Source organism: Ursus arctos, unplaced genomic scaffold, assembly GCF_023065955.2.
Source record: "Ursus arctos isolate Adak ecotype North America unplaced genomic scaffold, UrsArc2.0 scaffold_2, whole genome shotgun sequence".
NCBI lineage: Eukaryota > Metazoa > Chordata > Mammalia > Carnivora > Ursidae > Ursus > Ursus arctos.
In genome coordinates, this window is record NW_026622874.1 from 22,084,013 (window position 1) to 22,106,454 (window position 22,442).

General features: G+C 35.2%; 1 protein-coding gene across 2 annotated transcripts in view; it reads left to right on the forward strand.

Moving 5' to 3' along the window:
* The window catches only part of EDEM3 (ER degradation enhancing alpha-mannosidase like protein 3), a 66,759-nt gene that overhangs the window by 38,834 nt on the left and 5,483 nt on the right, over window positions 1–22,442 (forward strand). Inside the window, exons 10-19 of one of the 2 annotated variants that reach the window (XM_026509215.4) lie at window positions 1,588–1,713; window positions 1,928–2,011; window positions 3,295–3,378; window positions 3,881–4,005; window positions 8,339–8,504; window positions 8,805–8,959; window positions 9,877–10,033; window positions 12,094–12,285; window positions 13,641–13,806; window positions 16,972–17,157. In XM_026509215.4, the coding sequence (XP_026365000.1) occupies window positions 1,588–1,713; window positions 1,928–2,011; window positions 3,295–3,378; window positions 3,881–4,005; window positions 8,339–8,504; window positions 8,805–8,959; window positions 9,877–10,033; window positions 12,094–12,285; window positions 13,641–13,806; window positions 16,972–17,157 (1,441 nt within the window). The remainder of the gene's footprint in view (window positions 1–1,587; window positions 1,714–1,927; window positions 2,012–3,294; window positions 3,379–3,880; window positions 4,006–8,338; window positions 8,505–8,804; window positions 8,960–9,876; window positions 10,034–12,093; window positions 12,286–13,640; window positions 13,807–16,971; window positions 17,158–22,442) is intronic. The other variant, XM_026509216.4, reaches the window with a different exon arrangement.

Genomic DNA, 22,442 nt, shown 5'->3' on the forward strand with positions numbered 1-22,442 from the left:
TGATCTAATTTTATATTAACTTTAGAGCCAATTTTATTTGAGTGCCAGATTTTGATAGAAAGTGAATTATCTGAGTGACAGTCTGAGAAATAATCTTTTTAAAATGTGTTAGTTTTTTTGTCAGTATTCCCTGATGATGTTGGACAGGGACAGGGCAAAGCTACATACATTCCAAAAATTAGTTTACAGAGTGGTTTTGTTTTCATCTCTCATCAGAAGTTTTTAAGTTCTGCCAGTAAATCATAGACTAGGTAGATTTGAGTTTACCTAATCTTTTACACAAGGAGGAAAATTTATTGGAATAAATTATGTTATCTTTCTCCTTTGGATTCCAATTCTTGTTGAAATCTTGGAAGTTTGGCCTAGTCCTTGAGCACACCAAGCATGCAGGACTTTGGAGATTTAGAGAAACTAGTGAGTATTCATTTCAAAAGCAGGTCTATAACTCTTGAAGTCTGGGTCAGAACTACAGGCGTATATTTAGGGGAGAAGGAGGAGGATTATTGAGCCTGATTGGATTGCCTTTGTATAATTGAAATCAGTATAGCAGACTCATCTGCTATATCCTGTATTCTTTTGAAATCATTTAGAATTTCTTTGTGCACCCATTGGTTCACCCACGTTACTGTGAGACAGTATGGTATAGTGGCTAAAGTATGGGAGTTGTCCTGCTTGGGTTTAAATCCTGGTGTACCACTGGTTTTGTGACTTTGGGCAAGTAACTTTGCACTGTTTGTTCCTTATACACAAAATGGGAATACTAGTATTATTCATAGAGTTATTGGAAAGATTAAATAAGCTAGTGCATGTGAAGTGTTAGAACAGTGTCTTAGCATCTAGCAGATACTCAATAAGTTATTAAATAATAGATGAGTTAGGAAAAACCAATAAGAGACCTAATAGGTTGCCAACTGAATACTTTAAAAAACATGATCACATATTGTTTATTAGATTATAACAAAATTTTCTTGAGGTGAACAAGGACAGGTTTTTTTGTTGGCTCATTATCATGGATTGACTAACAGCTCAACCTGTTGTTGTCAAACCTAAGAAATATCTAGGAGAAGAAGATAAAAGAAGGGGGAAAAAGGTTCTTACGAACATAAAAGACAGATGTGGCAGACTATAAGCGTGGTAACAATGATCAAATGCATTAATTTAAGTAGTGGTGAGCACGGGAGTAGTACATTAGCTGAGAGGGGACCAAACTTCCTATACACAGGAGAAAACACAACTAATTCTGTAATACAGAAGCCTGTAACTATATTTCAAGAGGACATAAGAGCATCCCTTGGTCACAACCATGGGCCAGTCCCACAAGACAGCAATAGGATCTCCCTTCAGAAGATCTTATATTAACTATAGTCTTTAATATTCTGTATCAGAATTAACACAGGGGAGTATATATAATATATTTTAGAAAGATTTCCATATAGAATAATTTAAATATTTAAATAGTTAATTAATAGTAAATGTATTTGTATATAAATTCAGGTTTACTTTCTTCACAGTGCAATTTAATTACTGTTTTTCAAATAATACGTCTTTTTCCATCTACTTCCATGAACGCATACTGTGGTCTTCTAGCACTACGATGCCATAATGAGGTACATTAGCCAGCCGCCTCTGCTACTTGATGTGCACATCCACAAGCCAATGCTGAATGCTCGGACTTGGATGGATGCTTTGCTCGCCTTTTTTCCAGGTTTGCAGGTAAAAAAACCCAAACCAAACCCACAAAAAACCCCGTACTTTTTAAGTATTAACGTAGAACAATTAAGTGCATATGTGATCTCTCAAATTGAATTACCAAAATGGAGTCACATTTTAAAATGTATTAATGTACATTTTTCTATTTATATAATGACTCTAGATAAAATCACTTCATGTTTTATTAGGTAATTTTATTGTTATTGTTGACTTCTAGGTCTTAAAGGGGGATATTAGACCTGCTATTGAAACTCATGAAATGTTATATCAGGTGATTAAAAAACATAATTTCCTACCAGAGGTAAGCAAATCGTCTTTGGAATTCTAATTTACATATACAATAAGTTGCTGTTTTAAAGATAGCAAATGTTATCTTCAGGACTGGCTTATTCTTTTTTATTTGTTTCTTTTCCTGGTTAAATAGTTTATTTAATTTGTTTTTTGTTTATACAGTACTGTATACGTTTTTCCTTTTTCTCATGATCAAGAGAAGTCTAATTTAAGGTAATGCTGACCATTTATGTAAAAAAAAAAAAAAAAGAAAAAATTCCAAATTAGTATTTCTCAGCCTTTTCTAATCTCTGCCATTACATACCTATTGTCTCATTCTAACTTTTACATATACTCACCAGCTAGAGAAGACTTTTTTACTCTTTATTTTCTAAAGATTATTTTATGAAAATGATATACATTGAACATATACTCTTCCTGATCACATAGACTGCCTGGTTTTTATATATTAGTAATAAATATTCTTGCTAGCTTGTTATGGCAAAATCTTAACTGCACACATTTTGGCTTTCCAGAAATGTGCCATTAAAAATTTCCAAATTCGTGTATGTATTCTGTCCCTGCTTATTCACCACAGTCTGTGAGATATCTAAGCCTTCCACCAATTTAGATTGCTTCCTAAGGTGTTTGTTTTAGAAAGTGTAGTTTTGTTAGACTTCAGGTAAGTAGGACTGTGCATTGTAGAAAATTCATATTCACTCAGAATAAACCGAGGTTCGACTAAAAACATCGTATCACAGATGAAGTTTTATTTGGTTCCCATAAAGGTTTTGGTTTTATTTTAATCTTTTTTTTTTTAAAAACCAGTTGGCTCTGTTAGTGAATAATTTCAAGTGAGACTAGTTTTATTTTTAAATAATGCCTTGTCTCACTCCACAGAGGATTTGAAGTTGTTATAAAAGAAAGCATATGCTAAAATGCTAAAATAGAAATATGAGAACGAGGGACTTAATAATTAAGAGGAAAAAATGGAGATAAGGAAAAAGAAGAAAACACAAAGACCCATGTAGTGGCATTACTGAGTTTCATAGTTTTCTCTAACCTTCCTAATAGCCAAAATGATCATTTGCAAAAATAATTACATGTAATTGGTAAAAATAGCACCTTGGCAAAAATGAACTGTGATTTTAAGGAATGAAAATTTTCATCTTATAGATGAAAATTGTTATCAGTATTTTAATCTTTAATTTTTTTATGATCTAACTTATGTCCTACTATGTACTCTAGAACCACTTGTTTATTTTTTAAATCACATTTCTGTACTTATTTTTATTTACATGTTGTTTTGTCCAGGCATTTACCACAGATTTCAGGGTACATTGGGCTCAACATCCTTTAAGACCAGAATTTGCAGAAAGTACCTACTTCCTGTATAAAGTAAGCTATTTTACCTCTCTTTTTGCTGTTTAGTCCCCATTCTCTGTTGGATATCTCACTACCTTATAATAGTAATTGGGTTTTCAAAGTCCTTGTTTGGTGTTATAATGGTTGGATATGTTATGGTTTTCATTCATCTAGTCCATGAAAGAGTTGACATCTAAGTTTTGTGTCTTTTCAAAATATTTACATTTCTAAAAAGAGAAATGTTATATTCTAGAGCTGCTTTCTAAAGCATGTCTCTTACCTTTCTGGGCATTAAAAATTTTATCAAAGGGCTGAGATACATAGTTGGACAGCTTTCCAGTTGTGTGTTTAAGAAATTCCATAAAGCAGATCCGTGGCTTATTTTCAGAGCTAAGTTCTGTGTAACATGTGCTCCAGTGCCTGATACAATGTCTAAGCACCTAGTAGGTACTCAATAAATATCTGATAAATGAGTGGGTATATGGTAATATATAAGCTATATATATATGTATACATATATTCTCCTTTTTAATAGGCTACAGGAGACCCTTACTACCTTGAAGTAGGGAAAACACTTATTGAAAATTTAAATAAATATGCTAGAGTGCCTTGCGGATTTGCTGCCATGAAGGATGTTCGTACTGGAAGTCATGAGGACAGGTAAAACAATTCCTAACATCCCCTTTCCTCAGGGTAACTCTGAAACAACACAAAATACAACTCTTATTTAGAATTCAGATAAGCCTAATGCTTCTACAAAAGGTTCTTGAAGATGCAAAACATAGTTCATTGTGTTTATTTTTTTAAACTCTTGAATAGGCTCTTTAAAATTGCTTGAACAGTTTGTATTTTCATCGTAGTGCCTGGCATATAGTAGGTGCTCAAATGATTTTTAAGTACATGAATAAATGAATGTTAAATGTCAGAACCTTGGTATTAGGAGTATAGGAATGGGAGGAGGGGGTTCTGTGTTAATAGTTTTTATATTATGTACAATGTTAGAAATTATCAAGATGATGGTGAATGATCTGGATTATAATTTGTGTTGAGTCAAAAATTCCTCAAAGTATATCTTAGTGTGTGTATTCTTATTCTCTTGCCGATTTGAAGGGCTGGGGAAGACCATTGGCAATTTCTCTTTCACCGGATACTGGATAGATGTGGATGGCATGAAATACTCAAGCTCTAAAAAGCAAACTTTGGTTACTGTGATATTCACGAACATTACAGTTATTCCAGAATTACTTATCTGATTATTTTAACCATCCAGAACCTAGCAACACATCTCTAATGAACACTAATGTTTGTTTATTTGGTTACCAAATGTTCATTCCACAGGTGTTTATGAAGTGTTTTATGTGCCAGAGTTAACTAGTTTTTGAGGATTAAAGATAGAAGACATGTCTTTTTCCATCTTTGAATCACTGAGAGTAGGCAGGTAAATAGACGTTACAGCATTGTATATGTGCCATGAAACATATTGAAGATTGGGATGTGACAGTCCTTGCAAGGTTTCTGGAGTCTCCTGTATCTTGAAGGATGAGCAAGGATGAGAGAAAAGTAGTAAAAGGAATTTCAGGCAGAGGGACTAGAGGCAGGTGAGACACAGCTCTCATCGTTTACTCAGAGTTGTCCCTTAGTCCTTCACTCAAGAGTATTTAGATAATAGTTAATGAGGCTTGAGACCTACTTCCCTGATCATAGCTGATGAGAAATGGATAGGTTTTGGGAGGTAGGCAGGCAGATACCAGCAAGAAATGAAAGCAGATAGGCTGTGTGTTTAACATTTATTGACTGCTTCCTACATTCTAGACACTCTTCTAACTAAGCCCCTGCTTTGTTTATTAATTCATTTGATCTTGACAACAACCCTCTGAAGTGTAATTTGTATTATAATCTTCATTGTATAGATGAAGAAGCCAAGGCTCAGAAAAGTTGGGGAACTTACCTAAGGTCACACAATTAGTACGGTTAAGTCAGAATGCTTATCGAGGCAGATTGGCTCTTGAACACAATGCTGTTCTGGCAACTCATGCAAGGAACAATAATTAAGCACCTACTGTATGCCAGGCACTGCACTTAGGTGTGGGGATGGAAAGAAGAATTAGAACCAGTTCCTGCCCTCCCTTGACTTGTAGTTAGTGAAGAAGATAGGTGTGTAAAGAAATAATTACAACCATGTGATTTGTGCTGTAGTAGGAAAAGAGTAACAGGTTGAGGAATTACAGAGGAAGGCATGATTTATTCTATTTAGAGAGTTCCAGTTTTCTAAATTTAGCATTCTTCTATTTTTCCCTATCAAACATTCCTTATATGACATCGTTTCTAGACCGTTTACCACTGCCTTTGCCCCAGTCTGATTATATTCCAATATATAGAGTATCTCTTAAAATATCATGCCCAGAATTAACCATACTGAAGATGTGCTGGCAAAACATCACTGTTCAAAACAGTTGTGAGGTTGCTCATTTTCTGAGCGGCTGATGGGTTTACACCCTCTATCCACTTGAGGATCACTGCTTCATCAACTCACCGTTCCTCATGGCAGCGTTGTATCTCTCTGCGTTTGGCCCAGCAGAAGCTTGAGAACTCCTACTAATCTTCATCATTCTGTGTTACTAGATGTGCTTTAGATATTTTAGCAGCTTTGTTATATTTAACTCACAGTGAGCTTGTGGCCAGTTGACTTCAGTTACTTAATTGTGGCCTGCTGACAAAAGGGTATTCTCCATTCTGCTTTTGAGCAAGTGATTTTTTTTTTAGTGTAAACTTAGAGCTTTATACTTAGCAAAATTTGATTTTGTTGGGCTTTATGTGTGTGTGTGTGTGTGTGTGTGTGTGTGTGTTTTCTAGATCTAAAAGAGAGTTTGAATTTCATCTCAGTCATCTAATGTACTATCTAAATTACGTGTTTTCAGTGATCTGCAGCTTAGATGGGCACACCTTAAAAAATTTCCATCTAGGGGCGCCTGGGTAGCGCAGACGTTAAAGCGTCTGCCTTCGGCTCAGGGCGTGATCCCGGTGTTCCGGGATCGAGTCCCACATCGGGCTCCTCCGCTGGGAGCCTGCTTCTTCCTCTCACTCGCCTGCTGTGTTCCCTCTCTCGCTGGCTGTCTCTCTGTCACATAAATAAATAAAATCTTTAAAAAAAAAAAATTTCCGTCTAAATTGTTGGGGAAGAATTCTGATTAGGACCATGACTAGTGTACCTCATGGTGTGACACTTGAGAGCTTTTAAGTAGCAAGCTCTTTGCATCTGGTTGCTTATTCCCTTACAGATCTGCTGGTGTTATCCCCTGGCTCACCAGCATACATACACACTATTTTCAAAATGGAAATATCTGTATGTTCCTTAACAATCACTGAAAGAATATAAATGGCAAAAAGAATATGAAAATCTTCGCTAAGACACTTCCCTACTTGCTCACCCTAAGATAACCACTGTTGGCTCTTTGATAGACAGTCTTCCAGACAGTTTTATTGCATATGTGTTTGCATTTGTGTATATGTTAATGGTTTTTGAATACAAATTAGATTAGATGATATGATTCCCAGTTTGCTAGCTTTACCCAACTCATACTGTAGTGATCTTACCATTTCTTTGTTCTTAGTGTTTACAAATCATCTGTTTCATAATCAGTTCTGGAATTCACCAAAAATCAACACCCTGCTCTTCAGTCTACACTTCTCAAGTTAGCATTTGCTTATGATAATAACTATCCCCCAGAAAAAGTTAAATTATCATAAGTATATTCCAGGTTGACGGGAAGTGTTTTATCTATTCTGAAAAGATTAACATACAAAATGTTCAAAAAAGTTTTGAAACATTACAGGTGAGTCGTTGTTCCAAAACAAAGCATCATTGATGTATAGGAAAAATAATGATAGCTCTGTTTTTGAGCTCCTACGTATGCCAGGTGCTACGCTAAATAATGGATTTGTAGTATCTCATTTAGTCTTTACCCCAGTGTTAGGCATGTGTTATTATTATGCCCTTTCCAGAAGAATAAACTGAAGCTCACATCCTTATATAATATCCCCATCATTACACAGCTAGTCAGTGGAAAGTCTTTTCTATTTCCAGAGCCCGTTTCTTTACCTCTATGTTCATTGCCTCTCTTGTTCATTCTTTAGTAATACTGTTAAAACTTGCTTTTGATTTAGTAAATGTTTATTGAGTGCCTACTGTGTGCCAGGACTTGTGCTTGGCTGGAGGTGTGAAACTATGCAATCTGTCCAGTAAATTACAAGTTATTACTGCCAAAACGTAGGATGCTTTGGGAGGTAGTAAATGTAATTAATTCCATTTACCTTAACTCCATCTAACAGCTGTGCTCTATTTCTGCCAGTTTTAATTTTATTAAAGCTTTTCTTTAAAATATTTATTAAAGCATTATAACATTAAATAATCTGTAAAGTCACATATATTTTTATCTCCTTTGTTTCTTCTGTATTTCTTTTAACAGGTATTTAAATATTTACAAAGTTATAATCATAGTCCCTGTGATTTTGTGTTGTACTTTTTTCATTTAATTTTTTGTGATTTCCTTTACCTTTAAAGCTGCCTTGTTTATCACTTAAATAGCTACATAATGAACTCCATCAAAATTGTATTACTTTATCCAGTTTAATATTAATTGAGTTCTTGTGTGGCTCTCAGTAGTAAAGTTTATCTGCATTACCTCCCTGCTGTCGGTTCTCTGTAGAAGAAATGGAAAACTCTCCTTCATTGGAAGGCCAACAGGAAAATCTTGTCTGTGTATTGACAAGGTTTAGTGTACCTGTGTGGCAGGCAGCCCCTCTGGTCTTTTTCATTTCCTTGGAATATGCTTGGAGTCAAGACTGTTACCACTGGGGGATAGATAGATTCTATAGTACTTTGGACATCTAAATTGGTATAGACATGTTTATTGACCTTAACTCTGTCTGTTTCAGAGAGTTGGCATTTGAATATTTTTATGTTCTTAGATTTATTTGTGACCTTTTATTTTAGAATGGATTCTTTCTTCTTGGCTGAAATGTTTAAATATCTTTACCTGTTATTTGCGGATAAAGAAGACATTATTTTTGACATAGAAGATTACATCTTTACAACAGAAGCTCATCTGTTACCTCTTTGGCTCTCTACTACAAATCAAAGCATCTCTAAGAAGAATACAGTAGGTTATGTTTTTTAATTAAATGTCTTACTCTCTTTCATGTGTTTATTTTTCCAAGTGAAAAGTAATCCATGAATAGAATTCAATATATGTATGGTAGGAGGAAAGTATATTTGTTATTTTATTTTGTTTTCTTTTATTGTATTGTTTTATCCTGTATACACTTACTACTTACTGTATTCTTGTTTTGTTTTTATTGTTTTATCCTGTATACACTTAGATTTCACTTAATGTTTCATTTGAACCAACTATAGTGTTAAATAATTATTTTTATTTATGTAATATTGTTTTATATTGTAGACTTCAGAATATACAGAACTGGATGACAGTAATTTTGATTGGACTTGTCCAAACACTCAGATTCTCTTCCCTAATGACCCATTGTATGCTCAGAGCATTCGTGAACCCTTGAAAAATGTGGTGGATAAGAGCTGTCCTAGAGGCATCATCAGAGTGTAAGATGTTATTATTTTGTATCTGTTAATAACAAAGTTAGTAAATGACAGAGAGTGTAAAGAACATATAACAGCCAAGAAAACATTCACTTAGACCAAAGACATACTGAAGTATGTAGTTATCACTAATTAAAAATTATTCATTGGTAAAGTTAGATGGCAAAGTTTATTCTGCAGTAATGTCTTCTTTATTATGGAAATTTTGTTATAGAAATTTATTATGGTGGTTATTTTGTTTAATGAACTAAGTATTAATAGTCAGTGGGTGGTATATAATAGTTTTTAAGTTCTGTAGTTCATTTTTACACAAAATAGTTTTGTCAAATATTTCCACATGTCTTGTATATGTAGAAAGTATTTTTCCTTTAATCTGTAGTTTCTATGTAGTGAAAATATAGTTTTTGTTTTATTTGATTTTATTTTTTGATAAAGTACTTATTCTTGGTTTTTAAATAAAAATTTTTGGCTTAATGAGTTCATTTTTTCCCAAATAGTTACATTAGAAAGGCCATCAATGAGAAATTAAAAAAAAATTTTTTAAGTGAGTGTTATTATTCACAGATAGAAGTATTATTTTGCTTTTAAAATATTGGGAGAAAACCCTGTTTTTCAAGGAAGAACTCAATAATAACAAATCCCCAAGCCAACCTATTCTGTACTATCAGATAGTTATAAGGCTGTTGACGAATATAATCTTGTAGATAATATATATGCTTTGGTAATTGTAAAGTATATTTGAGAGCTGTACCACTTAATAACCTAAGTTATATAAGGGAAAATAGCTGTTCCAGTTTTTCCAGTTTCATTAGTTCTAAAACTAGCAATTTTGCAAATATCTAAAATTATTTTTATTTGTCTTAGGTTTTCCCCCAGTTCTGATCTGTAGTTTTTTAAGCCTTGCCTGTAATTACTTTTAGCAGAGAGGAGAGTTTCAGGAGTGGAGCTAAACCCCCTCTGAGAGCCAGAGATTTCATGGCCACTAACCCTGAACATTTAGAAATCTTGAAGAAGATGGGGGTGAGTTTGATTCACCTCAAAGATGGGAGAGTCCAGTTGGTTCAACATGCAATCCAAGTAAGCCATTGCTGTACTAATTAGATACCATCTCTGCCCTTTTTGGTCTCATCAGCTTTCATAAGATAATGACATTTGGCTTTCTAAAAACTTTTAATATATGATTTAAAGTTAGAGAATCAGAATTTTAGGACTTGGAAGTATCTTGGAAAGCCATGTAATTCAGTCCCCTCATAGTATGAATCAAATCACAAGTAGGTTGGGTTATTTGCTTAAGTCAATAGAGTCAAATGTAGAGCTCAAGTCCAGATTTTTCTGTTTCTCAGAACCTTGTCTTTCCACTATTTAGAGCAAATCTTAAAAGCTAATAATTAGTTTTAATATCTCTGTAGTTTACAGTATTTTAATTTCCAAAAAGCTACTGAATCTAAGTATTTTATTCATTGTGGAAATCAAAATTTGCAAGTATTTGTCTATGCCTAGGAAAAATAGCATGCCTTTTTGGGAAAATTCTTTTTTTTTTTTTTTTTTTTTGCTTTAAAAGCTTTCATAACATGAGGCCTTTTAATTTTTTACCTTATTCACCTTATTGGTACATTACACCTAATAATGTACCTTATTAGTACATTGATTCTGAGAAAACACATTTTGCTAAAGAATTTCCACGTGGAACCATACCTGGTATCCTTTAATCTCAAATTCAACTTTCCCACAGCCTTAGTTTCCCCTGATTTCTTTCTCATCTCTGTTGTCACATCCATCCTTTCTTAAAGAGTCTTCTGCCTGCTTCCTTATGTTTCACTTACTGTCTCAGTAGTGGGAGTGACATCTCTAGTACATTATTTTCACTTACGCCACCCAGTGGCCTCTTAATCCTTATTGGATTGAATTTTTCTGTAACTGTTGACTGACCCCTTTTTAAAACATTACCCCTTTCTTGACTTTCAGGGCATTCCAGCAACATATATCTTTCCCATATATCTTTTCTGTTCATTGTTTTGTGGATTCCTTTGGAACTTTCTTTTTTTTGGCACAACCACTCAACATAGGCACTATCAGAGAATCTGGATCATACGTTTTTCTCTCTGTTTTCTTCTTAAGCAGTCACATCTGTTTCTACAAGCTCAGCTGTCATCTTTGTACACGTATTTCTTAGATATACATAGGTAACCCTGATTCCTAATTTTACTCTTAAAATCAGCTTTAATCTGCCTGTCATATGTATGACATGTGTCTGCATCTCAGTTTCAGTCTGTCCAAACCTGAATTAATTATCTCTTCCTGCCCCTCAGTCCATCTCTCTTCCTTTTTGTTTGCCATCTCAATAGACCCTAACATCATTTTCTTAAGTCACCAAAACTGGACATATCCAAATAGGCTTGAACTTGTTTCTGTCTCCCAACTCCTCTCTGTTCCTTCTTATCCTTCAACTCCTGTCAAGTCCAATTGACTTTTCTTGCTAAGTGTTAGGAATCTACCTTTTTTCCAGTACAGTCAGGCATTCTTCAGCTTTTCCTCTGTTAAGACTCAATTAAAATATCATTCTAAATATTTCCCAGATCCACACTGGCAGAATCAATCATTCCCTTATCTGTGCTGCTAGTCTAATTTCCCAGTTGAGAATTTTATCATAGGTAAATTTATATGTCCTCTAGATACAAACTTCTTAAAATGAAAGACTTTCTCCCCAGTTCCTAGTCAAGTGGTGGGATCTTAATAGACACCTGATACATATATTTTGAATTTAGTGTGATTATTAGTTCATAATTCCAAAAAAGGGAAGTATGGGTCAGTATGAGGTTTATTTCTTAAAAGGGGAAGCAGAGGAAAAATCAAGCAAAGTAAGCATTTCAGCATTTGGTGGAAGTCCAGTTCTCAGTTTGTATCAGAAGTGGTTTGTAGAACAGTGAAAGAGACATTGAAAAAATTATAAATGTTACTTTCAGAAAATATTTCCAAAAGTAATATTTTTAGGACAAATCAGGCCATAAATATTTGATAGGGACTGAAACCAAAAGGGTAAATTTTAGAGTAGATTATAGTGCATTAGTATTTAAGACATCAAAAAGTTGAAAGTTTTCATTGCGAGAAAGGATAAAATTAATCTGTTTTTTTCCTAGGCTGCTAGTTCAATTGATGCTGAAGATGGGTTGAGGTTCATGCAGGAGATGATTGAACTGTCAAGTCAGCAACAAAAAGAACAGCAGCTACCTCCACGAGCTGTACAAATTGTTTCCCACCCATTTTTTGGCAGGGTAGTGTTGACTGCTGGACCAGCTCAGTTTGGGCTAGATCTGTCTAAACATAAAGAGGTGTGTATACTTAAAATATGCTTGTTGAAATTGAATGCATTGCGTAAGTATCGTCTAATTGCTTAGTCTAATTTAGTAGTTTTAATTTATTAAACCTAAATATTTAATCTAAAACCCAAATATTCATTCTCCCAGATTAAAGTAGATTAAAAATTAAAAGCATTTCTTGAAAATTTTGAGTCATAATTTCTGTATACAATATGCTTATAGAATTTTACTTAAAATATTGTTCAGATACTGTCCAATTCTTGGCCTGTTCTCTAATTTGGTATCTTTAATTTATTTAAAAATGGTTTTTTGGACTTTTTAACAACGACTAGAACCTTTTGTTGAACAAAAATCTAACTTGGAGCCTTAAGGTAGAACACAGCTAAAAGCGGAGATGGTCTGTCTGGCCAGGTTGCTGTGGAGAGCATGACACTGCGGTCCCACTGAGCCACCTTGGAAGACCACTAAGCCAGCCCAGCCCCTTAGTTTTAACCTAGGAAACAAACACCTACATTGCTAAACAGTTCACAAGTTCATCTAATGGGTTGCATATTGGGACCAGACCCAAGTCGCCCGATAATCTAAAGCCAGTGCTCTTTGAACTCCATTCCCCCTAATTGAGACCTTTTTTTGTGTGTGTATTTTAAAGCTTTACGTGTAAAGGTTTATAGATTGACTCATCCATTCAACAACTCTTTTTTGAGTCCTAGTACTGCTATATTCTAGGCACTATTTTGGATGTTAGCTGTCTATCACGTTTATAAAGTGAGTGCAGATCTTGCCCTCGTGGAGTTCGCATTCTAGGAGAGAGAGGGATAGTAAAGTATCTTTGGTATCTTTGAGATCACTTCTCTGGTGGATTTAATTTTTCTGGGAAGAAGAACTGCTTGCAGATTTATGTAGACTAAATCCATATTTTTCCCTCTTTCAAAAATTTTTCTGGCTACAGGTGATGGTTTAAAAGTGGTTCCCAGCTGTTCTAAGTGTGGGTATGGGTATGAGGTGAATCTGCCTACAGATTCCAACCACTTACTGATAACATTGTGTCTTTGAGCAAATTATGTAACCCGAGTCTCAGTTTCCCCATATGTAAAATGGAGATATAATATGTATTATTTTTCTTAGAGTTTTAAAGATCAGAGTTAGTAATTTATGTAAAAATGCTTTATAAACTTGCAGAGCCCAGTAAAATGTTGGTTGGGTACTGTGATGTGTAAAATGTTCAAAACAAAAACTTGTGCTATATAGATATTGGATATGTTATCATTAGAAAAGAAATAGTCTGTTTAAAGTTCTAGATAGTGAATTGTATTGAACAGTGATTTGAGAAGATAAAAGGATATTTCAGTTACTTTTATTTCCGACAGACAAGAGGATTTGTTGCAAGCAGTAAACCATACAACGGTTGTTCAGAACTTACTAACCCCGAGGCAGTGATGGGAAAAATCGCTTTGATACAAAGAGGACAGTGCATGTTTGCAGAAAAGGCACGCAACATTCAGAATGCTGGTGCCATTGGTGGCATTGTTATTGGTGAGTAATCCTCTGTGCCATTGTGTTGACTAGGAAGAGATCATTTTTAGGATTTTTCCTTGTATTTGTCAAAATTTTAGCAGAATTCATCATATTATTTTTACTTCACTAGACAGCGTACTTGATGGGTAATCCAGTGACTTTCTTAATTTCTATGTGTTGTATGTCTTTTTTGAAATTCTGGATTTGGGTTTCTGTATATTAATGCCAATAAAAGAACGTGGGGACAGGTGTGTAGGTTGGGGCACCCCAAAGCACCCAACACCATGGATAAGAAAATGTGCTTTGACATCCAAAGCCCTCTAAGGGCAAGAATTACACACTGCCACCTCCAGTGGGGAGCCATTAAAAATATCCATTCCTCCACAAAAATGCAGGCTTTGGAGTCAGATACATTGGGGTGCAGTTCTTGGCTCTGCCACAAAATCATGGTGTAACCTTGGCCCAGCTTTAGTTTATTGGTTTATTCAGTAGAATATTTTTTTGAGCTCTAGCAAAAGTGGTAAAAAAATATCTTTTAGGTGGTTGTAAGGTTTGAAGATAATATATACAAAATTTCTTAGCCTAATAGCTTATATATCATAGGTATAAGCACTAGTTGCTAGCAAATTTTTATTTCCTCTGGTCTTTTTCTGCTGAAATTATAAACTCAAATCATTTTACCTCTGTATTTCAACCAGTGTGTTTTGCTTTTTTATTTTTCATGGAAAATCACTTATAACAAGCAGGCCATGACTGCCAGGGAAAATATAAATTTTTCTTTTCTTTTTAAAGATGAATTTATTTATTTTTAGAGAGAAAGAGCGGGTTTGGGGTGCAGAGAGACCTATGGAGAGAATCTCAAGCAGATTCCCCCACTGAATGGGGAGCCCAATGTGGGGCTCGATCTCATAACCCTGAGATTATGACCTGAGCCAAAATCAAGAGTCAGACACTTAACTGACTAAGCCACCCAGGTCCCCCCAGTTTTTCTGTGCTTTAAGTGTACAGTTTATATTCAGAACTATAAGACCTGAGGTCACATCCTAATTATGAAATTAAGCTTTATAGCTTCTCTCACAGGGGAAATCTATTTTGAATTTTTTCTTACTAGGAAATATTTCCTTTTTCAATTCAATGTAAATAAAAATTAAGGCATTTAAAATTAAATACTAGGATTTACTTCATTGAAAATAATTGAGATATTTAAAATAAAATACTAGGATTTATTTCAGTGAACATAACTATTTACTCTTCCTTTTGCTTATCCCATATGGGCACTCCGGTGTTGATTTACTGAGCGCATAGATTTCATTAGTTAAGTAAGTACTAGGAAAAATTCTGCTTAATAACTTAAATCAGCTATTGGCCAACTACAGCCTGTAGGCCAAGTCCACATCACTGTCTGTTTTTGTAAATAAAAGTTTTATTGGAACACAGCCATGCCAGTTTGTTTAATTTTGTCTATGCCTACCTTCGAGCAACGGTAATGGAGTAGAGAAGAACTACATAGCCTAAAATATTCACTCTCACCAATCACAGAAAAAGGCTGCTGCTACTCAGCTTAAATGATCGCTCCATCCTTGGCTATTTTCCATGCGGAGATTTCTTTTATTGAAGAATTTAATAGCTTGTCATCACTATCGTTTTGAACACTTCTTTACCAAGACTTTAAAAATATAAAATATAAAAAATAGAGGCTGGAGCACATATGAAGTAGTTTAGATTTTCCCTATAAGTCGAATTCTCGTGGTATTCTGTACTCTGCGAGCTTTGTCGAGTCAAGTTTTCTTCAGTAGCTGTTAGTAGCAGAATCCTCTACTGAGCTCAGTGGGTAAACAAGTAAGAGGCAATGATCCTTACTCTCAGGAAATTTCATTTTTAAAGGGAAACAGTCTTGTATTATAACTTCTTTTTCCTATGTTTTTTTGTTTCTGATGAAGTATTTTGTTTGATTTTGCTGGTTTTCATTGTATATAAATGAGCAAATTAGGGCTTAGTTGTTTTTTATCGCAAGTACTAAAAGTAAAAATTATCTTAGAATAATCATTTGGCTGCAAGAGACAATAATTGATTTAAGCTGGTTTAAGAAGGGAGGTTTGTTTACTACATGGAACTGGATTATTTTAATTGAACGCAAGAGTAAGAAATTCGGCTGAGTAAAAATCATCAGGAACCATGATAGGTAGTAGAGTTTTTCCTGTCTCTCTCTTATCTCTGGGTCTTCCTAGACTCTCTTCCCTGCATCTCTTTGCAGTTCTGCTTCATTCTCCAGCTTCTCACCAGCTTGCTCCCTCTTTGCTCATTAGTTCCAAAACGGTCATTTTAAAATTGCAGCCTCAGCCCTGAGTCTGTGTCCCCTTACTAGATAACTACCCAGTGCTAACTGAAATAGCCTTTCTGTGTGCCACTTCCGGGTCCTCCAGACCTAGAGCCAGGTGGCCATGCTTTGTCCGATCAGCTGTTGCTAAGGAGGCAGGTCCTACATGGTATTCTCCACTTAGCGGGGCCTATCAGAGAAGGCTCTCCAAGAAGGGACAGGCAGGCTTTTCATCTGGCATGTGCCAGTAAAACAGTATTCAGCAGTTCAGCAGTTACCCCACCGGTATAAAAGATCAGTAGTGTTCACCTCAACTCTATTATAGAGGAAAAAACCACGATCATCATTCTTCTTTGTGAACAGTATAGAAACAAGAACTATCAGTTAATAGTTTGGTAAATGCCATTAAAGGAAATCTTAGCAGTGAAATTTCATTCATAGTTGTATCATTGTAAGCCAAGTCTTTGAATGTTTCTATTTAGGCTTTTTCATAAGCATATGGAAGTTTTTAGTCATAATCATAGAATTTTGTGTTCTGCTTTTTTCATGTAATAATAATATTCTGGTTTCTGTGTGTTCCATCAAGTAGTTAATTATAATTTGCTTATAATAGTTCACAGTTGTTCACAATTATAAATAGCACTCCAGTAAACTACTTTAGGCATAGATTATTTTGCTTGTTTTGAGTTCTTTCCTCAGGATAAATTTCTGGAATAGAATTAGTGAGCTCTAAAAGTATGTTCATTTTTATGATTCTTGATGCATAAAATAAGTGCCACCAACAAGGGAAAAAGTATTAAGATTGGTCTATAGATCTTTTTAATGGACAGATGTTTTTATGTTTGCTGTATTCATTTTCTGGCTAGATGACAATGAGGGGAGCAGCAGTGATACTGCCCCTCTGTTCCAGATGGCAGGTGATGGAAAAGACACAGATGACATCAAGATCCCCATGCTGTTCTTATTCAGTAAAGAAGGAAGTATCATATTGGATGCCATCCGGGAATATGAGGAGGTGGAAGTGCTCCTTTCTGACAAAGCAAAAGATAGAGGTAAGGGTAAAAAATCATGTGTTTTTTACTCAGTTTAGCATTAATTTTACTAGTTTGATAACAAAAGTGAGTTACAAAAAGTTATTTTTGGTTCGCTGGTAAAATAGGAGATGGTTTCAAAAAATATTCGTCTTTTGGAAATAAAAGTTGTAAAACATTTATTTTGCTTTGTTGACTTAGGATGTTTTTAGAATTACATTTTTTATATGTCATTTATCATTTTTGCTCTGGTTCTGCCCAGTGATAAAAAAATACAGCTAATATATCAAGAGAGCCAATTTAAACATCCACAAATGTTCACCATTCAATTCTACTGGTACTACATCTTACATTTCTTTTATAAGGAATAAAAAGAGTGTATCAAATGGTATTGTATACAATATAATAGTAGTTAGGTTTCAGCAGGCCACCAGTTATCAAATGACCACTGTCTTGGTGAAGGCAATAAAAATCTAGCAGGTTCTCTCCACTGAGCTGTAAGTTTATCACATAGGGATTTATAAGTTACAAGAGTTACAACTGGCTAATTGGCTGATGTCTGAAAAATAGGGTAGCATACCTTAACTCATGACAATATATAGTCCTCGCTAGACCAAAATGTTTGTTAGTAACTTGAAGGCTGTTTGAAACCCAAATGAAACCCAAATTATTGTATAAATGCAAGGTCTTACTAGTACTCTTTTTTTAGTTTGAAGCCTAGTGATAAGGAGAAGTGAGGGAGAGTGACACATCAGACATAGACTGCCATCCCGCTTACGGGAGCAGTCCTCCTTATCCACTGGAGGCATCTGGAGAGAGAACTGTACTTCTCTCATTACCCGTAAATGGCTGAAGCTGTGGGGCTTGTGCAGGGTTGTTGAATCCCTGGGGATGTTTGTTTGACAGCTAGGTAGGAAACCGATTCAATTCAGTATAACTTCCAAGTGAAACAGTAAAAAAAGTTTTGCGGTAATCTAGTACTAGCCAAATCAGTGCTTTGTCTTCTTGTATTACTTTATTCTTCTTTGACGCGTCCACTATTTAAGAGCAATGAAGTGAGTAGGATGAATTTATGTAAGGATGTATACATAAAAACAGAACAGAATAGAAAGGACTTCTAATCTTCTTAAATCTTCCTGTGTTCCGGACTTTTTTTTTTCCTGAGTCTTTTTTTCTCAGCTCAGATCTTCTTTCCTACATATATGCATTTAGGCACATCAAACACAGGCAAATTATTATTCCATATGACTCTTTAATGCCTTTGCTTTTTCCCCCCTGTTTCGTGCTACCATTGGAATTTCAGCAGCAATATTAAAAGGTAAAATGATTCCAAGCTACATTATTAATAGTAGTAAGTATCTTGCATTAATAAGCTTTAAGTTCTATATATGTATATATGTATGTGTGTATGTGTAGATATACACACACGCATGTGCAAATATATATATATGTATATATATATAATTTGTTTCAGTGGATACCATGATAATATCTGGTTTAATGTAATTAGATTATTTTCATGTCTAGTCAGCTGTCCCAGAATAATAATTCTTTATTGATCCTGTCATAACAAATCCTATGAATTACATATCCATATAATATAGATGAATTCACTGGTCCATGTAAGAGTCAGTCTAACAAAGGTGTTTTGGCATGCATGAAATTTTGATCACTTTGATTTGAATATAATGTATTTAAAATAGCTTGTTTTAAAAACTCTTATGTGTGTAGGGGTGCATGGGATTAGGACTACGAGGGCATAGTAAAGCATGTGCTATGTGCTGCTCATACCAGAAAGAGAATAAGAGAAAAAGATAAACTCTACTAGAGGTAGTTCTCCCCCACCCCCCCCACGGGGGATATAGTCGAAGACCCCCCAGTAGATGCCGGACACTGTGGATAGTATACTGTTCTGTATGTACCATGTTTTCCTATGCATACATCCCGGTGATAAAGTTTAATTTATAAATTAGGCATATAACAAAATAGAACAGTTATAGCAATATACTGTAATGAGACTTATGTGTCTGGTCTGTCTTAAAATACCTTTGTACCTATCGTTCTTGTGATAGGAGGTGATAAAATGCTATGTGATGAGATGAAGTGAGGCGAATGACAGGCACTGTGACCTAGTGTTAGGCTGCTGTTGACCTTCTGATGCTATGTCGGGAGGTGGGGGCTCATCTGTTTCCTGACCACGGTTGACAGAGGGTAACTGAAACATCAGAAAGGGAAACCGTGGGAAAGGGGGGGGGGATTACTGTACAAAAAATATTATCTAACAATATTCTTTTAAGGACTTTGCAGTAAAAGGGCTTTATGTAAATGAGACATTTTTTTTAAGTTTTGCTGGTTTCTAAGGTTAGTGAACTGTGATGTGTTACAGAGTGATCTTTTGGCAAAAAGTCTTTAAAAATTCCCCTTTTTATGTAGCTCTTTCAGGAACTGTACAACTGTATTAACAAAATCAATGTAACAAAATTATCAGTGTAACAGAAACTCAATAATAGTTTTATTAAATCAACTACCTTATTCACTTAGGAAAATACCCTAAGAAGTTGATGTCTGTAGCATTGTCATTAATTTGTCCGGTGCCATTACTGCATGCCTCAGTGTTTCTCTTCAGTATCAGCTGATGCTGATGATTTTGTTACAAGTGTAGATTCCTGAGTCTTACTCCAGAATATTGAATCAGATTCTCTGAAGGCAGGGGACCAGAATCTGAAATTGTAAACAAGCATCCCAGGTAATTACACTCAGCAACACTTTAAGAAGCACTGAACAACGCTAAGAAGGCACCTCTTTTTTTTTTTTTTAATCATATGCTGTGATTTATATGTGAAGCTATATACGAACCATATTGTACCATCAAGGGTACTAGGTAGGATTATATAAGTAACCCCCAATAATTAGCACCCTTAAAATCGAACAGTAACATGTCCTCCAGATTGCTCTTTAAAAATCTTATTTCACATATACATACTTCCTTTATAGAGTCACACAGTTTTGATTGAGCAATTCTTTCCACATGTTGGTAGAGAAAATAGAATCCCCAGAACAAGCCCCTACTCCCACTCTCACTTTCTTATTCTGATGAGAAGTCCCAGTCATTAATACAGAAATATCTGTCATAGTCCTATCTGCTAGCAAAAATATTTGGGTATCTTCTTACATATTCTTCAGAAGTAAAGCATTTGTAATTTATCAAGTGGAAATATTGCTTCCTCGGGTCAGACCAGTCGTACTTCTAGAAGTTGTGCTATCCACAGAAGTTTTAATACCATGTCTCTCATATGTTGCATCTTTCCAGAAGATAAGAATTATTCCAACCCTGTGCTCACCAACAAATGACACTGTGCTGTTACATTTAGATCCAAATTGAAACAGCTTATAAGTGAGAATCAAATTCCTTTACTCAGTATTTTCAAGGGGAAAAGAAGCAGCATTTTCAAGGTGCCACACGTTCTCATGCTTGTGCGTTACAGTGCAGGCAGTGGTGCCTTGAGAGCTGTACACTCATGTTTTCAGGGCTACTCCTGTACTTATATCTACCTGATAAAGAGGCGGACAGAGAAAATGGGGGAAAGAAAAGAAAGGTCCCGTGGTTCGAACTGCTCCAGATTTAAGTCTAGCAGTGTTACTTTTCCTAAGACTATCCCCCATTGAACTCGATTGGGGTGAATCTGCCCCAAAGTTGAACTGCAAAATTTAATGTGTATGCAGAAGACCTCTTTGCCTAGAAAGGAGCATCTGAAACATTCTTGTTAAGCCGAATTGATACTCACCCTTCTACAACCCTTCTGCACCCCTTCTACAAACTGGCATGTTTTCTCATGCATCTTTGCATTTGCACATCTCTTCCCTTTTCTGAAATGCTTATCCATCCCTCTCCACATTCCCATGGCCCATTTCCTCTTTGAGGACATTTAGCCATCCTGCATACCCAGTTTAAATACCACCTTTTTAATGGAATTTTCTCTTATTCTCATAGGTTAAATGTAAGGGTGTCTTTTTTTTTTTTTTTTTAAGATTTATTTATTTATTTTAGAGAGCGAGCAGGGGAAGGGGAAGAGGGAGAGAGAGTCTTAAGCAGACTCCGTGCTGAGTGCAGAGCCCGACATGGGGCTCAATCTCACAACACTGAGATCGTGACCTGAGCTGAAACCAAGAGTCGGACGCTTAACTGCGCCACCCAGGTGCCCCAGGGATCTTTTTAATATAGTTCTACTTTGACATTCATATTACATCCTGCTTCTTTACCTGCTCTCATCTCTCTAATCCTTGCTTTCAGCAAATGCTGGCCGTACAGATGCGTGAATGATGGTAGAACATCCAGTCTCTTAAATCTTTGCCAAGGCTCCCTTGTCCTTTTATTATTAAAACTTAATAATTTCTTGTCTTTATATCTTGAGATTTTCTTCACTCTTTTTTCGCTCCCTGTGTTTCCGATACACCGTTCCTGAATTTAGTGATGTAGTTGTGAACGCTTCGAGAACTCGGGTGCTCCGTACTGGGTGCTGACCCGCACCGTGGCACAGCTGTGAAGCAGTGTGACGGACCCTGACTCCTTCCTTGCCTTTCCTGCTTCTCCCTCTACCATCTTCGCTTCCCTCCTTGCTGCCTCTTGGCTATCAGATAGTGTTACAGATTTCCTGTTTCCAGACTTGCTCTTCTTTTCCACTAATCTGTTTGTTTACTCCTATGCCAATAATAAAAGTTCACTATTTTGAATGTACTTTGATACCTGAGAAGGCAACTCTCTTCTCACTAATTCTTTTCAAAATTTCTTGACTTGTCTTCAATGTATATTCTTCCATAAGAACTTCCAAATAGTTCTGTCTGGTCCCAAAAGAAAAAAAAAAAGAAACTAGAAATGAGGTTCATTTTGGAGTTGTGTAGTTGTATGCTTTACATATAAATAAGAAGTTTTTGTTAAATATTAAGAACATTCCATCCAGGAACATACACTTACCTGTAAATGTAATCAGATCTTGTTTTATGTTTTCATTAAAATGTTATGGTATTAAGTAATGTAGGTCTCATACCTTTCATAATAAATTTAATCGTTTTACAGTTTTTATTTTTATTATGAAAAGGGTACTTAATTTTATTTCTAACCAGGTGTTACTATAGAGAGGTTATTTGCCTATTTATCTTATTGTTACTCTCCTTATCAAGTTTTTTTATTATCTTAATGGCATTTTTTAAAAATTAAGAGTTGCTTTGAGTTTAAGTATACAACACAGTCTAAAAATAGAATTTGATCTGTTCTTTTCCTATATTTACACTGGCTCTTCTTTTTTCTT